Source organism: Bos indicus x Bos taurus, chromosome X, assembly GCF_003369695.1.
Source record: "Bos indicus x Bos taurus breed Angus x Brahman F1 hybrid chromosome X, Bos_hybrid_MaternalHap_v2.0, whole genome shotgun sequence".
Classification (NCBI taxonomy): domain Eukaryota; kingdom Metazoa; phylum Chordata; class Mammalia; order Artiodactyla; family Bovidae; genus Bos; species Bos indicus x Bos taurus.
The window spans coordinates 87,299,219-87,312,884 of NC_040105.1; the positions used below are offsets into that span (position 1 = coordinate 87,299,219).

The window sequence follows — 13,666 nt, forward strand, 5'->3', positions numbered from 1 at the left end:
TGAGGAGTCCCATTGGTTGACCCCAAGCAGAAGTCAGAGAGCACAGGAACCTTTGGGGGCAAAATGTAGGGTGAAGAATGCAATACGAATCTGGAGGAGAAAAACAAGACGATATCTGACATAAATGAATATGCTATCAGCAATTCGTCATCCTATGGAGTCAGGTGTTGGGCATGCTGTCTACTCATAGAAAAATAGAGAATTACAGTTACATAAATGGCTACCCACTCCAGTATTCTCACCTAGAGAATCCCATGGACAGAGGAGCCTGGTGGGCTACAGTCCATGGGGTTGCAAAGAGTCGGACACGACTGAGTGACTAACACTTTCACATCAAATGTGATTTAGTCTGTCCATGTATTAGAGAATGGACTGGTGAATCAGCTTCCTCCAGTCAGCAAAAAGCCTTAGGATCTGTTCTGGTTTGGCCTAGAATTAGAAAGATTTAGCAGTCAAAGACAGAGCAGCATACCTCTTTTTGGAAGTATATATTAAAGTGATGACCTTTCTGGTTGAGCTGATTTCGGATTGCTGTCTATCATTGTGCCCTACAAGGTGCTGCCGCTACTGCTGCTAAGTCGCTTCAGTCGTGTCAGACTCTGTGCGACCCCATAGACGGCAGCCCACCAGGCTTCCCCGTCCTTGGGATTCTCCAGGCAAGAACACTGGAGTGGGTTGCCATTTCCTTCTCCAAAGCATAGAAGTGAAAAGTGAAAGTGAAGTCGCTCAGTCGTGCCTGACTCTTAGCGACCCCATGGACTGCAGCCCACCAGGCTCCTCTGTCCATGGGATTTTCCCAGCAAGAGTACTGGAGTGGGGTGCCAAGCTAATAAGTATCTAATGAATGTTTGTTGTTATGGAACTTGGGAGACAGGCCTAACTTGACTTTTTCCTTCAGTGTCCCAACTTATGAGTGCTTCCACCATAAAAAGCTTCCAAACATCCCAAATATACTTTAGAAACCACTGCTGTAAAATTGAAATGACATATGATTTTAAAATATTATTCAATATATGTTGGAACTGCCTAGGGATGAACATGTTTTTAAAGTCCAGCCTGAGAACAGAGCTTCTCTGCTAAAGATGCCAACTGAAATCCTGGCCAAACAAAAGTGATTGCACAGAGGAGCAAGGACATTTGCTTCTGTGTTGAGAGGCACAGGAATTACTACCAGAGCCAACTCCTAATCAAGCTCTTAAGAAAATCTTTGACAGCAGAGCTGTCCCTTATTTTGGATGCAAATATTGGGTAACTGGGCCATCTCTTGATATACTTGCTATTGATCTTCATGAAGATGAAAGAATACATGAAACCAAAACAAGGAATCTAAAAGGTAGGGCTTTAGACAACTCCACTGCCATCATCAACAATGAGCTCAACAAATACATGCTGAGTTATTTCCATGTTGATTTATTTTTATAGGCTATAGTGCCCTCTTGTGATTAACATATGAATAAACTTCTGATGGCTTGGCATGACCAGTGAGTTTTTGATTATACATGTCAATTGAAGCAAAGAACCTCACTAGCACCATAAGAAAGTACTTTTCAAATTTGGCCAGGTGAAAAAAGACACTATACAATCCACAAGGTGTCCAGTAAAAACACTTCGGAAGCTTGGAAGTGATCAGTGTGATAGCAACGTGGCATACACACACACACACACACACACACATAATCTCACTTGGTTGCTACATGTAATAACTATATCTTATTAAGTAGAAAATTGCCTGCCTATGTGGGAAAACCATTAACTATTTGACTGCAAAACTCACTATAGGTAACTACTAGAGCAGCTACATCAGAATAATCTGAATATTCAGTGGCAAGGGTGAGTTAACAGCATTAAGGTTCTGGAAGGGATTTGGTTCATGTACTTTAAACAACAAAACAGGGTTGGGAATAGTTAGGGCATTCAAGAAACACAAAGACCAGCTATACATGCTACTATTAAAATCTAGGAGGTTCTTTTTGAGCCAAGATTTTCAGTCAGCTAAATATGAAAGAGAAAGCTACAAACAGCAAAATCTCTGGAATCTGTGCTTGCAGCTATAACTCAAGGAGCAACCTTCAGGTGTATAGCATATAGAAAAATGCATAGAATGTAATATGGAATTTCACTTACAATAACCCATTAGTGTTTTCGTGTGTGTAGCTCACAGAAAAATAAAGCTAGAATTTGCAATTGATTAGCCTTGAAATCAACAGCATTACTGGAAATCAGCAGTATTATCTACCATTGTTTAGAACCTAAATTTTACAACTATAGGCTCTAAGCTTTAGAGCTTAGAGCATGAGCTCACATTAGGGTCTAAACTTCTCAAAATCCTTTGGTTGTTTCATATCTTAACTGTAACACACATTTTATTATAGAGGCAAGTCTACGACTATTTTAGAGACCTACATGTGTTCACTCTTAATCAATAGGAATATTAACTCACTAATCCGCTTTAAATACTATTAATGAATTCCCAAAATGAAAAGTAGTTCTGCTTCCTTTCTTAGCCATCAACACAACGTTAATAAATTTATCACCTCAAAATACTTCCCAATGTGTTGTTCTCTTCACTGGAAAAAGTGCTTTACTATGTCTCCTATTGGGCTTCCCTGGTGGCTCAGCTGGTAAGTCTCCTTTCAGGTATCAGAGTGATCAAAGTCTGCAGAAACCTCTTTTGCCTTTGAACTGTTCTAAATGGTTCTCTGAGAAGAGTGACTACTTGGTGATGTGCAGAAGTGTGGTCTATCTGTAAATGAGCAGTATTTTTACACATAGGCTGAAGAGATACACAACAAATCATCCTTAACATATGATATCTTTAATTAAATTGATATTGGTGAGTTAAAAACATTTAGTGAGAAGATGACAGCTAGGGAAATAAGGTGTTCTATGACTATAATAGTGTTTAAAATAAAACAGTAAGAAATATCAGTTGGCTTTGTAATTGAAGAGAGAAGACAAACTAAGTATTGTCTTCCCAGTTCTTGAACAAGCAGAGACCACAGGAGAATAATTCTTATGTAAAAAGCACAGGGAAGAAAATCGTCAACTTTTTAAATGTTTTTGTTTTACAAAATTATATGGGAGAATTTGCCCAGTCAGGGATGAGCAAAATCAAGATGTAAGAAACATCAAAGCTGGGGGCGTCTAGTGTTGAGTGTCTTGGAGAATACAGCAAAAGAGAAGTTGCATCATTAGATATTATCATTTGGTATGTAAGATGTACATTTAAAATTCTGATTAAAGTGACTAAAAATGACCTTTTTTAAAATAGTCAAATGAGAACTTTGGGGAAAAAACTCAAATTTACTCTCAGTAGTGACTTGATACAAGAATATAAACTCTCACTTTGATAAACCTGGATATAAAATCTTGCTGTCTGTATTCTAGATTTTCCTAAGTTTTCTGTAAAAGTGATTCATGTCAGGTCACCTGTAAATGACAACATTTTGCACTAAAAGGCTGTTTACACAATATACACATTCTTTACTTACAGAGCAAAATAAGCTTAACACTTTTATATTAAAAAACTGGGATACAGTAGGATTAGTAGCACCATGAAAAATAATTCTTCCCCCAAACTGCAGTCTTTTATTTTACTCAGTATGATTCTTCTCTTAATTGAATTTTTAACGTGCCATTTTAGTTACTGGGCAAAATATATAATCTTCATCTTATAATCCTTGGAGAAAGTCATCCTGGACCCAAAAAGTAAATTCATTTCCTCATTTCATTCGTAGAAAAATAGAGACCTTGCTCTGGCACATTGCTGAGGTACATCTGAATCTTCATGATTTACTAGTCCGCATGTTCTCTTGGTCATATATAGTAGCACCATGGGTGGCAGCAGTGGTAAAATTGGGGAGAGTGAGACATTGCATCCTGGGAATTTTATATATATATATGTATATATATATATATATATCTATATCACATTTAAAAACACACAAAGAATTCTTCAAAATGTTATGTCCTCTTCATGCACACTTGACATCGGCTAATACGTGTCCTCAAGTCTCCTGCTTTCAGCGTTTCTGATTGAGGTTTGCTGGGAAATAAAAAACAAGACTATCAAATTAGCCTTTTCTGGTATTTTAATTCTATTATTGGTTCAATTCATACTTTAACATTCTATTGTGTTTAAGTAGTTGACTTAATGGTTAACTTTTGAGCAATGCAATCTAGTGCAATGACTGGTATGGCCTAAGAGCCATTAGTGGTTATAGGTATCTTAGTGATTCTCCTCCCCACCACTCTCATCCTCGTCTATTTGTTTCTCCCTCTCTTTCTCTTATAAATTCTTCTAACAGTCCTAGAACGAGGGGCAATTGATGATGAATAGATGATAATACATAACACATAACGGTTACAGAAAGATAATACATAAGAAAAATGTTAATAACTCAAAAGAAGCAACATATAAAAATAGAAATAAAAAAAAAAACAATAGAATAAAGTCCCCTGCAGGCACATGTATTACAGGTGGCCTTACTCATTCAAATACTTGGATGAAAGCCTTGAAAACAACCTGGGAAAGAGACTACTGGACTGGGGAAGCAACACAGACTACTTCAGTTTCTAGGGTGGCTTCAGTCTAGTCGAACAGTTGCTCATGGGTTACTGAGAAGGTCACACAATCTTTTCTTGCTCTGTTTTGCTTTTAAAGAATTATCATCATGACATCTCAAACCACATACACCTATTATTAGTCAAGTATGTTTTTCTGACCTGAGTCTGTTATATGAGGAGAACAAGCAAGAATAAAGTACATGGTCCTTTAAATTTCTAACATTTGTTGGGTATAAACCATTCACAAACTGCCTCTCTCTTCCTCCAGCACCTCTGAAGGAGGCTTAAGACCTAAACTAAAGCCATAAGCGCCTTACCTGAACATGTCTGACACATCTACAGTCGCCAGCCAAAAGCTGTAGGAGTTGGCGTAATAGTTGCAGGTCCCCCGCCCATGACACTCAATGAAGGGAGCTGAACGAAACTCTTCTAAGCAGGAACCAGGGGAGGCCAGGGCTTGGCCTGAGCCCTCTGCCCCTGCACTTGTGTGCTAGAAAAGACAAGGGAAAATGTGCCACAATACCCATGAACCTTAGTGAGTATCCAAAGATAAGTGCTGACCTTGGCCAAATATTCAAATCCAGTGAAGTAAATAGAGCCAAAGTTAAGAGAACAGAATCCACACCAAAGGTTCTCAACAAAACAAACAGGTAGATTGTGAACATCTGTTCCAGCAAATGTATGAAAGGGAACACAGTGCTTGGATAGAAGCTATACGAGGTTCAAATGACAGGGATTCCTCATACTAGGAAGAAATGTAGATATGGTGGACAGTTGGCTAGGATGACAAAGCCAAGGAAGAGTGATTCATACCATCATGAAGGAATAACCAATCCAGAGAGAATCCCATCCCTGAGGACAACGGGGAATCTGGATGGTCTGACTGTGGACTGCAATCACCACGGCCGGAGCTTCACATACTGCACATCTGGTAAGGGAAAGGCAGAAGGAACACAATCTACAGAGTGAGCACACAGGAAATAGCAGTCCCTCTTCTTTGGAAGCCTTCCTGTTATAAAATCCCATCAAGGGGTCTACAGTGCTCAGAAAAAAGAGGAGAGAAATGTACTTTGAGGACTGCTTTTGAATAAGCCCAGCCTCCCAATATACGTAATAAAGTTATAAATGAAACCTGTAAGTTTTTTTTTTTTTTTTTAAGAAACTACAGAACCACTGCTATGGCACTTTCATTTTCTATCCTGCCCTAAACTTGTATTCATACTTGCAATAGTCAATGTCATAACTGCTGCAAGACTTTGGCTTGGCGTATTGCGCATACTACTTGCTGTCAAAGTGTCCAACTTGAGGGTAGACATTCAGTACTACTGAAACTGTGCTAAGAACAATGTCTGGTAAACTGAAGAAGACAAGAAACAAGACACTTTCTTAATCCCTGCCCATTATTTTTGGCCCAAGGGATATTTATTAACCATTTGGCTCTCTCTTTAGAAGTACAACATAAACAGAATACTGGACAAGTACCAAGGCACTTGGAGATGCGGTGTCTGGGTACTTGTCTATAAAATCAAGTACAGTGCAGCTAAGTCTACCAAATCTTTAATAAAGAGCAAGACGGGACCTTTTGAAATATGACTAAACCAATTTGGCAAACTTTATCTACCAAATAGGGAATGCCTTTAGGAGATCTTTTACTCCAAAGAATTGGGACTGTTAAAAAAAAAAATCACATGCACAAAAATGAATTCCCAGAAGAAGCCCTATTTATCTTTTTTTATGATTTATTCTTCTTGTCCCTGTCTAGGAGATCTTTACTAAACTCATAAGATTTTTACCTTACCCTCTCCTTGAAAACTTACATAGTTTTGGTTTTACCTTTAGGCCTATGATCCATTTAAAGTTGATTTTTGTATATATGTAAGATGTGAGGTTATGGATCTTTTTTATTTATTCACTGCATATGGTTATCTAATAGTTTCAGCACCATTTGTTGAAAAGATTATCTTTTTATAAAATTATCTGAATACCTGTTTTGTACTCATCTGTTAATGATATGAATTTGGATCTATTTTTGAATTCCCTATTTTTTATGTTAGTCTATATGCCTCTTCTAACACCAATTTCATACTATCTTAATTACTGTAGTTTTGTAGTAATTCACACTGTCAGGAAATGTGAGTCCTTTGACTCTGTTCTTCCTTATCAAAATTTTTTGGGCTCCTCTATGCCCTTTGCTTTTCCATATAACTTTTATTATCAGCTTGCCAATTTCTACAGGAAATATAAAAACCTTATAGAATTTTAATAACGATTATACTGAATCTGTGGATCAATTTGGGCAGAACTGACATGTCAAAAATATTGCATTCTGCATTCCCTGAACATAGTATATCTCTATAGTTACTTAGCTCTTTTTTTTTTAATTTAAATTTAAGTTACTTGGCTCTTTTAAAAAAATTTTCTCGGTGTTTTGTAGATTTTTAGTTTACAAACATTGTACAGCTTTTGTTCATCTTATTCCAGGTATTTTATGTTTGGATGGCTATTGCAAATAATTTTTCTATCATAGGAATATAATCATTATATATCCTGCAACTTTAATAGACTCACTTGTTAGTATTAGAAAATATTTTATAGATTTGTGAAGGAAAGGGTAAGATTTTCTATGTAGACTATCATGTCACCTGTGAATAAAGATAGCTTTATTTCGTTATAAAAATGAATTCCCAAAGGAAAGATGGTAACAATAACCCTGTGTATGAGACAGCAAAAGAGACACTGATGTATAGATCAGTCTTATGGACTCTGTGGGAGAGGGAGAGGGTGGGGAGATTTGGGAGAATGGCATTGAAACATGTATAATATCATGTATGAAACGAGTCGCCAGTCCAGGTTCGATGCACGATACTGGATGCTTGGGGCTGGTGCACTGGGACGACCCAGAGGGAGGGTAGGGGAGGGAGGAGGGAGGAGGGTTCAGGATGGGGAACACAGCTATACCTGTGGCGGATTCATTTCGATATTTGGCAAAACTAATACAATATTGTAAAGTTTAAAAATAAAATAAAATAAAAAAAAGAGTGGCTGAACTAGGCTTAACCTTTATATTTAATGTCAAAGAAACTAAAGTTTCCAATGATTCATCCTTTATGGTTACTAGACTCCTAGATCAATTGGGTCATGATCAGAATGAAGATGGCGATACCTAATATGCTTAGGAGGTAGAGTTTTACCCGGGTTCTAATGTGGCAACATTCTAGGAAATCTTTATTAACAGTACCTCCCTCCTCTTAGATACTCATGCTCCAAGTCTCAGCTATCACGTTTCCTTCCCATAACTAATCAATTGCCAAATCTTATTTATTCTATTAATGTGATACACGTACCCCACTGAGAGTTCCAAACCACTCCTACAAGGACTATAGCAATACGCTTAATCTATCTGGTCTCTTACCCCTGGCTTATCCCCTCTGGAATCATGTTACACATTTATGCTTCTGTAATCTTCCCTGAAATGTAGCTCAAAAACTTCAAAGGTCCCCACTATATACCAAATAAAGTTCAAACTAAAACCTGACACTGAAAGCCTTCTACTGACTGGGTCCAAATTAACTTTCCAATCTCTTCTCCCTCTGCACCCTTTGGACACTAATAGTATATTCTAGACACATCGGTCTACAAATCCATTCCCATTTTCTCTACCTAGAATGCTCTTCTCCATTATAAATGCCTGTCTCAAGTCCTTTACATCCTTAAAGGGCTAAACAGTTCAAAACACATTTCTTCCATATCTCAAGATTTCTCCAGTTGGAATTAAATATCCCTTTCCTAATACTTTCATAATACTTTATTAGATTTATTGCTGCATTGAGCCCAAGCCTGATACATATTAATTTATGTATACTTGCCTAATGACTAGATTGTGAGGGGTTTTTTTTTTTTTTGGTGATATTACACTAGTATATCACTGGTCCTGGTCAAAAGAAGATCCCCAATAAATATGGATCAAACTACATATTGAACATTATAAAGTTCCTCTGTTCTACCTAACCTGAGAGGAATATGGTCAGATCATTATCTCTGGACTCATTTCTAACTAGCTAAACTAACTGGATATCAGCAAATGTCAACGGTACCCATGTCTCACCGACTAATGAATGGCTGGATGCTCTGCCCCTTCAGGGGTTCCATGCTCATTGGCATGGGCTCTGGGGTGGAGAGCCAGTAAGAATAATCATTTCTTGAAGCAAAGTTGCAAACATTATTGATGTTGCAGAACATGAAAGGCATGGTACTGAAACGACGAAGGCAGCTGCCGGCTGTTCCTGGGAAGAATCAGGGAGAAAAAGGAAAGTGTCATGATAATTAGTTTCTTCTAACATACTAACAAACAACCTTTCAAAGAGGAACTTTTCCCTATTTCTTAGATGATAACCAGGTCTTCTCTGGTGACTCAATCAGTAAAGAGTCTGCCTGCAATGCAGGAGATCCATGTTTGATACCTGGGTCAGGAAGATCCCCTGGAGAAGGAAATGGCAATGCACTCCAGTATTCTTGCCTGGAGAATTCCACGGACAGAGGAGACTGGTGGACGATAGTCCATGGGTCACAAAGAGTCTGACATGACTGTGACTAACACTTTCATTTTCTAGATGATAACTACACTTTAATTCTTCAATTAAAAGATGTACATTTACTCATACTTTAACATTTCTAAAATCAGGATATATCTTACAACTTATGTAGACATTTATTGTGCTAGCTCATTATATATTCCCCAACACTCTTTTTAAACCAGTTATGCGTCTTATAAACAGTGGTGCCTTATGGAGAATATTGAGTAATTTATTATGCAAAAATGAAGGGCACACACTTAGTCCTTACAATATGATTTCCTCTCCAGTATGCCCTCCCTTCTTCCAAGACATCCCTAGTATGTGTCTTATGTGGGTTCCCCATATCTTTAAGCCTAGGGACAATTGTAGTGCTGACTAATAGGCACAGCAACCATGGACAGGTTTGGAAGTAAATAATACAAGGGGGAAAAATAAATGAGGGAGAAAGGAAAGAAAGATGCGGGGTGGGGGGTGGGAGAAAGGAACTAGAGCGTTGAAATTTCTGAGCTGGTAGGGACAATAATATCTCTACCTGCGATCAGGCTTTTCTTTTCTCATTTACTCACAAAGAATGATGAAAAACGATGTATCTCCCTCACATTTTTAAGTTGACACCTCAAATTTTTCATCAGAAGTTTAAATTGATACTGTGCCAGTTATTAAGATATTATTGTCTCTTGGACCCAAACCCACCCTTCTATACTTGGTAATACTGGAGTCTGGAATTTTGCAAACCACATTTCAACGTTACCAGCTGTCATTTCCAGTGTTTTGTGAATATTTATATTTAAAAGCAAACTTTGACATCACTCTTTTAAATGTATCCAATGTAATTATTTGAAACCTAAAACAATAAACCTTTTTAAAAGTACAGAAACTCATATTTAACAATTGGAAATTATACAATGCTCCTTTTACATTGTATTTCCATTCTACTTCTCTCACACAGTTTTATCCTAATGTATTTTTTTTTTATTATTCAATGTCTTTTACTGAGGATCCAATCATATTCTCTGAAACAAGAATTTAAAATAATTTGAACTGATTTTCTGTGACTCTAAGGCTTTACATGTTACATATTATTTTGAATGATCATAATTACTATTAATTCACACTGATCAAAAATAGGTTATTATAAATTTTGATACTGACTAAAAATTAAATTTTTATTAGAAATGCATTTTCTAATGAGATGGATTAGAAGTGAATTATAGAACCTGAGTTAACAGATACTTTAACAAAGCCATTATTTTGAATTGTTCCTCTGAATTTGTCTCTTAGAGGTTTTTATGTTTCAAGGCAATATGCCATGGTATGAGTCTTTTATAAAATAGGAGATGGGTGGTAGAGAAAGAGGATATAGGAAAAGAGATTATCTAAAGCATATACACAGGCAGTTCAACTTTAGGAGAAAGTACATATGAAAGTTGAGGATTTATAAACTAATACCATTAAAATTATACATTGGAAATTCCTCATATATCCAATGGAGTATGTTTATCTCAGGCTGAGGATGATTGATAAAAGATCAATAATTCTTAAAATTGGTGGACTGTCAGAATCACTGGGAATTTTTATATTATAGTTTAGGAATGGACCTAGGAGTCTTTTCAAAATTTCCCCAGGTGGAAAATCATTGATTTAGCCTAATTTATACTTTTTTCAGAGGAAAAAAAAATAGCTCAGAGAGGTGAATGACTCGAAGTCATGTGAGAGCAAATGAGAAAACTGACATAATTGAAAAATGGATGGGTTTGCAATTGATAGGTGTTACAAACAAACCTATCTTCAAAACAGAAACAGATTCACAGACACAGAGAACAGACCGGTGGATGCCCAGCAGGGCAGGGGTTCGGGGAGGGATGGAATGGGGGTCTGGGGTCAATAGATGCAAACCGTTACATATTGAATGGATAAACAAGTTCCTATTGTATAGCACAGGGAACCATATTCAGTATCCTGAGATGCATCATAATAGAAAGAATATATATAAATATGCATACATATATATTCTTTTGTGATTCTGAGACCAGAGATATTTCCATCCCTGTCTCTAATTAGTAATGCTAGTTTTATTTTTAAATTAATTTATAATTAAAAAACACTTTCAGAGACTTCCCTGGCAGTCCATTGTGGCATTGAATAGGTCAGGTCACTTAACCTCTTAGCCAGTTTATGTGTGTGTGTGTGTGTGTGTGTGTGTATAAATATAAATACAATACTTGCCCTATAACTTTCTTGATTATTTTAGTTTTGAAAATCAAATTGTCTAATGAATATGAAAGTGCTTTTCTTTCTTTTTTTTTGAAAGCGCTTTTCTTTTTGGCTATACCACATGATTTGTGGGATCTCAGTTCCCTGACCAGGGACTAAACCTTTGCCCCCTGCAGTTGAAGTGCAGAGTCCTTCCCACTGGACCACCAGGGAAGTCCCTGAAAGTGCTTTTTAATTATAAATTAAAAATAAAACTAACATTACTAGTTAGGGACAGGGATGGAAATATCTCTGGGTCTCAGAAAGAAGAGACTAGGAAGATGTACATAAAAGGAAGGTCTACAATGATGAGAACATGGGTGTTTGGTTGCATTTATGCTGTAGGCTACCTACAGTGATGCAGAATTCTGGTTATAGTCTCCAAGCATTCAAAGATAGGGTGATCTCATGAACTCTCAATACTCTCATATTTTGAAACTATAAAGTTTTAATACACTAATGATTCTGGGTATGCATTTTGTTTTTTCAGACAGAACATTTTCAGTATTGTCTGTTTCCTCCACCACTACCATCTTTTTTATACACCATAGTCCTTTCACTAATTCAGCACAGACTATGTATGTATTTAGTGAGGTGATTGTTTCTTTAACATCAAACTTCTTATTTTTATTCTTTGCCTAGGCATCAAGATATCTCCAATTTGATCCCTGAATGAGCCCTGGCAGAGACCCTGCAATCCTGTATCACACTTGAAATATTGGGTACTATCATGATGTTCCTATGGCTGAGGCCTAAGCTGTACTTGAGTCAGGTCTAGTTTATAGCCTCTGCATCTGAATACATACTATGACAGCCCTTGCTTGACCAAATACACACATTTTGAAAAGTTATAGGGACATAGTAGATAAGAGATCCTATTTTTTCTTTGCTTTACATTTGTGAATTTCATGATGTTCAAAAACTTTTAATGCTTCCTGTTCACTTACTAGGTTAGGAGTTTAACATTTATAAGCTTGATTATGGGTAGAAGTTAGATTCTCACAGTAAAGAGAGAATGGACTGAAGGGAAAAAAAGTAGAGAACATTATCTAAAAGATAAGAGTATATTTACAATGAAGATTTGTCAATTGTAAAATTAGAAAAAGATTCTACATAAGGTGGCTCAGATGGTAAAGAATCTGCCTGCAATGCAGCAGACTGGGGTTTGATCCCTGGGTCAGGAAGATCCCTTGGAGAAAGAAACGGCTACCCATTCCAGTATTCGTGCCTGGAAAATTTCACGGACAGAGGAGGCTGGCAGGCTGCAGTCTATGGGTTTGCAAAAGAGTCAGGCACGGCTGAGTGACTGACTGTGAGTGAAAGAATAGAGAGATGCACTTTGTCCAAGGTTACTCTAGAACCTAACAAGATTTTCAAAACAAAATAGAAATGCATAGTAAGAAATAAGATGCTGATTATCTCACCCAAGTCTTGACCATGAGCTCTTTTATTTCCTTGTACATACAGGAGAGAAAAGCCTTCATACACCTGGATGGTTCCCTGTGGGCATTGTGGAGCATCTGTTGTCTGGCTGTGACGTGTGATGAGAAACCCATGGGCAATAGAAGAGGTTCCAGGGGGACCTGGAGGACCCTGCAATCCATCTGGCCCGGGGGGACCATCCAAGCCACGAGTACCTATTTTCCAAAAAGCCATCAGTATACAAAATTAAGTGAGCTCTGATTCACTATTATGGCTATTGACAAAACATTATGACCTCGTTTGATTAGTTAATTTAATCAATATTTATAGAATGTCTACACAGGCATTGTCAGACATCACAGATTTGGAGACAAACAAAACATGGTCCCTGTCCTCAAAGAGATTAATTTTTTTTTTCCCTTCTGGAATTGGTTGATGACATTAGGCACTAAATAAATACTGAGTGAATGGAACACTAGATGGGAAGAAGTGATGCCCATTTGGGAAATTTGTATGTTACCTAGTCTCTCACTGTACTAAAGGAGTCCAAACCCAATGACAAAATCTCAGTCTGCTGTTTAGTTCATCACTTAGAAAGGAAGGGTGTGGTTGCTGTCAGTCTGCCAGCTTCAGTGCTGAAAAACATTTTCCTTTGAATCTGTCTAGAGAATTATTCTCAGGCATACATTCTTGTTTAGAGAATAGGCAGGGTACTCTGAGGAAACTTTTTAAAATGTTTAATTTCAATCTGTCACTGGTTTCTGTTCTCTATTTGGCCACTCGATTTGAGCTTATTTTTTAAAAATTCTCTATATACAGGCCTTTGGCCACTGTGTGTATAGATTTTCACT

At 37.2% G+C, this 13,666-nt stretch overlaps 1 protein-coding gene across 3 annotated transcripts in view; it reads right to left on the minus strand.

Moving 5' to 3' along the window:
• Positions 1-2,793: 2,793 nt before the first annotated feature.
• The window catches only part of COL4A5 (collagen type IV alpha 5 chain), a 252,576-nt gene continuing 241,703 nt past the window's right edge, over positions 2,794-13,666 (minus strand). For 2 of the 3 annotated variants that reach the window (XM_027533235.1, XM_027533234.1), the window contains 5 exons: positions 12,818-13,030; positions 8,672-8,849; positions 5,380-5,494; positions 4,884-5,056; positions 3,453-4,045 (listed from right to left, as the gene is read on the minus strand). In XM_027533235.1, the coding sequence (XP_027389036.1) occupies positions 3,964-4,045; positions 4,884-5,056; positions 5,380-5,494; positions 8,672-8,849; positions 12,818-13,030 (761 nt within the window). In that variant the 3' untranslated portion in view covers positions 3,453-3,963. Of the gene's footprint in view, positions 4,046-4,883; positions 5,057-5,379; positions 5,495-8,671; positions 8,850-12,817; positions 13,031-13,666 lie in introns of all 3 variants that reach the window. The other variant, XM_027533232.1, reaches the window with a different exon arrangement.